The sequence below is a fragment of the Echinops telfairi genome, unplaced genomic scaffold, assembly GCF_000313985.2.
Source record: "Echinops telfairi isolate 266 unplaced genomic scaffold, ASM31398v2 ScPeMD7_7469;HRSCAF=8507_0, whole genome shotgun sequence".
In the NCBI taxonomy this organism is placed as follows: Eukaryota; Metazoa; Chordata; class Mammalia; order Afrosoricida; family Tenrecidae; genus Echinops; species Echinops telfairi.
The window spans coordinates 56112881-56115002 of record NW_022111372.1 but is presented as its reverse complement, the minus strand read 5'-3'; the positions used below and the strand labels follow the sequence as shown (position 1 = coordinate 56115002).

At 57.4% G+C, this 2122-nt stretch overlaps 1 protein-coding gene across 1 annotated transcript in view; it reads right to left on the bottom strand.

Annotated features, from left to right (window-relative positions):
- The window catches only part of STK10 (serine/threonine kinase 10), a 137753-nt gene that overhangs the window by 107649 nt on the left and 27982 nt on the right, over positions 1–2122 (bottom strand). Inside the window, exon 2 of the mRNA XM_004697129.2 lies at positions 93–257. Within this exon, the coding sequence (XP_004697186.1) occupies positions 93–257 (165 nt within the window). The remainder of the gene's footprint in view (positions 1–92; positions 258–2122) is intronic.

Here is a 2122-nt window from a genome sequence, read left to right as displayed (position 1 = left end):
ATCAACACAGCCTGCAGAGCCATGGTGGGGCCCCGAGGGGAGGGGACAGGGGATGCAGAGGGCCTGAAGGGGCCGGGCGGCGGTGCTCTTACCCACAGCTTCCCGTCGTAGTAATAGGCACCCAGCAGCTTCACGATGTAGGGGTGGTCGCAGGTGGCCAGGATCTCGATCTCCACGATGTAGTCCTCCAGCTCCTCCTCACTCTTGGTCTCGATGACTTTGGCCGCAGCCAAGTCCCCTGTCTCCTTGTTCTTGGCCTGCAAAGCAGAGACAGCGGTCAAAACGGCTCACGGGAAACTGACCCTGGGAGGCCAGCTCAGAGTCCAGCAGGAGGTAGGGGCAGGGCGTGAAAATGGAGGCCAATGTCCAGATGGAGACAAAAAAGCTGAACGGAGAGACAGCTGCCCTCCCCAGTGTCAGCACCCTGCACCTTATCAGCAGGAGAAACAGGCAGAGAAGCGGTGCAGTGCTCTGTGTGGTACACCCAGACACTGAAATACACCAAGTCACACAGACTAGTTGTGGCTAACAGCTGGAGAGCCGGCCTGGGATTCCTGGTGCCCCCAAGCACAACAGAGCCCAACACTGCCTGGGGGTCTGTGCCACACCCACCACCCAATGTGAGCCATAGGGTTTTCGAGGCTGACTTTCAGAAGCAGGTCGCCAGGCCTCCCTTCTTAGTCCCCCTTTGCCTGGGAGCTCCACTGAAGCCAGTGCAGCCCCAGAGCAGCAGGCAGCCAGGCGGACGGACACAGGGTGACTATAGCTGCCTTGTCTCAGCTGGGAATCAAACCTGGGTCTCCTGCGTGAGGGCGAGGATTCTACTGCAGGCTATTTCTTGCACATTCACAAATGTTCGCAGGAAAACTCTGGAAAGACACACCCCATCCTGACAGTGGGCTGGGGCAGGGGGTGGGGTGCTGCTGACGTGGTACTTTCCCCCCTGCATTCCGCGCGTTTAATAGCACTAGGAAAACGTTTGAGTCAGTGTTTACCAGTCAGTGGGGCTTCCCTCTACAGGGCTCTCCCTGGGCAAAGCAACTGCTTCTTATGAGAAAGACGGCGGGAAAGAACATATAAATGGGGCGCACCATCCCACACAGGAGCTGGGCCCAGGATCGGGGGGAAAGTTGCGAGTGGAGGTGGGATTCCAACTAGGAAGACCAGGAAGAAAGGCCTGTGATCTACTTCGAAAGGCAGGTCGTTCCCTCCCACCATCCTGCTAGCCTCTAAAGTAAGGTGACCAGACGTCCTGCTTTTGGCGGGACAGCCCAATTTCTAATAATTTTTCCCGCACCCCGCAGCATTTTTTAAAAAGTCCAAATTTTTTGAAAGAATGCACAAGCTAGGGTATATGATTTTCGGCTGCCATGTGGCTATTTCGCCAGGATATGAGTTTTATCAATGGTGTCCCACTTTTGTCCCGCTTTACCAATGTTAAAATCTGGTCACCTTACTCTAAGGGGAGCCTCCCCCAGCGCTGCACGAGGTTCCAGCGTTAAGAACGCTCTCCCGGCCACGGCTCCCCCAAAGCAAGCAGCTCCCCCTGTGAGCTAGTACAGCCAAGCAAGCAAGCCAACAAACACCTGTAGCTTCCACATCAATTCTGACCCACGGCCACCCATGTGCTTTGGAGGAAAGCTGCCCCACGTGGTTCTCGGGGTAGTGATCGGTACAGGGGCGGATTGCCAGGCCTTTCTTCCGGGGCACCCCTGGGCGGGTTAGTTGCTGTGGCTGGTCCCGTGCATCAGGTTGAGTCTGACTCATCGCGACCCCATGCATGAGACACACGGGAGGACCGCCCAAAGCACTTTCTAGGCTGTCATCTCCGGGGGAGGGGAGCTCCAGGGCCTTTCTCCCACCAAGCAGCTGCTGGGTTTGAACCACGGACCTGCCAGTTGGCCCCACAGTGCCTGACTCCTGTGCAGCCGGCTCCTTTTAGGTGAACAGTTCAGCACAGACTGCTTCACCCAGGGGCCTAGCCGACTGCAGAGCCCAGGGACACTGAGCCTCAAGGGGTGCTCCAGGAGGCTCAGCCTGTTAGCCCCCAGCAGGGCTCCTCCCTGAGGATTTCCAAGGGCAAGCTTGATCACACTCCTGCTTACAGGACGGCTCTGGAGCC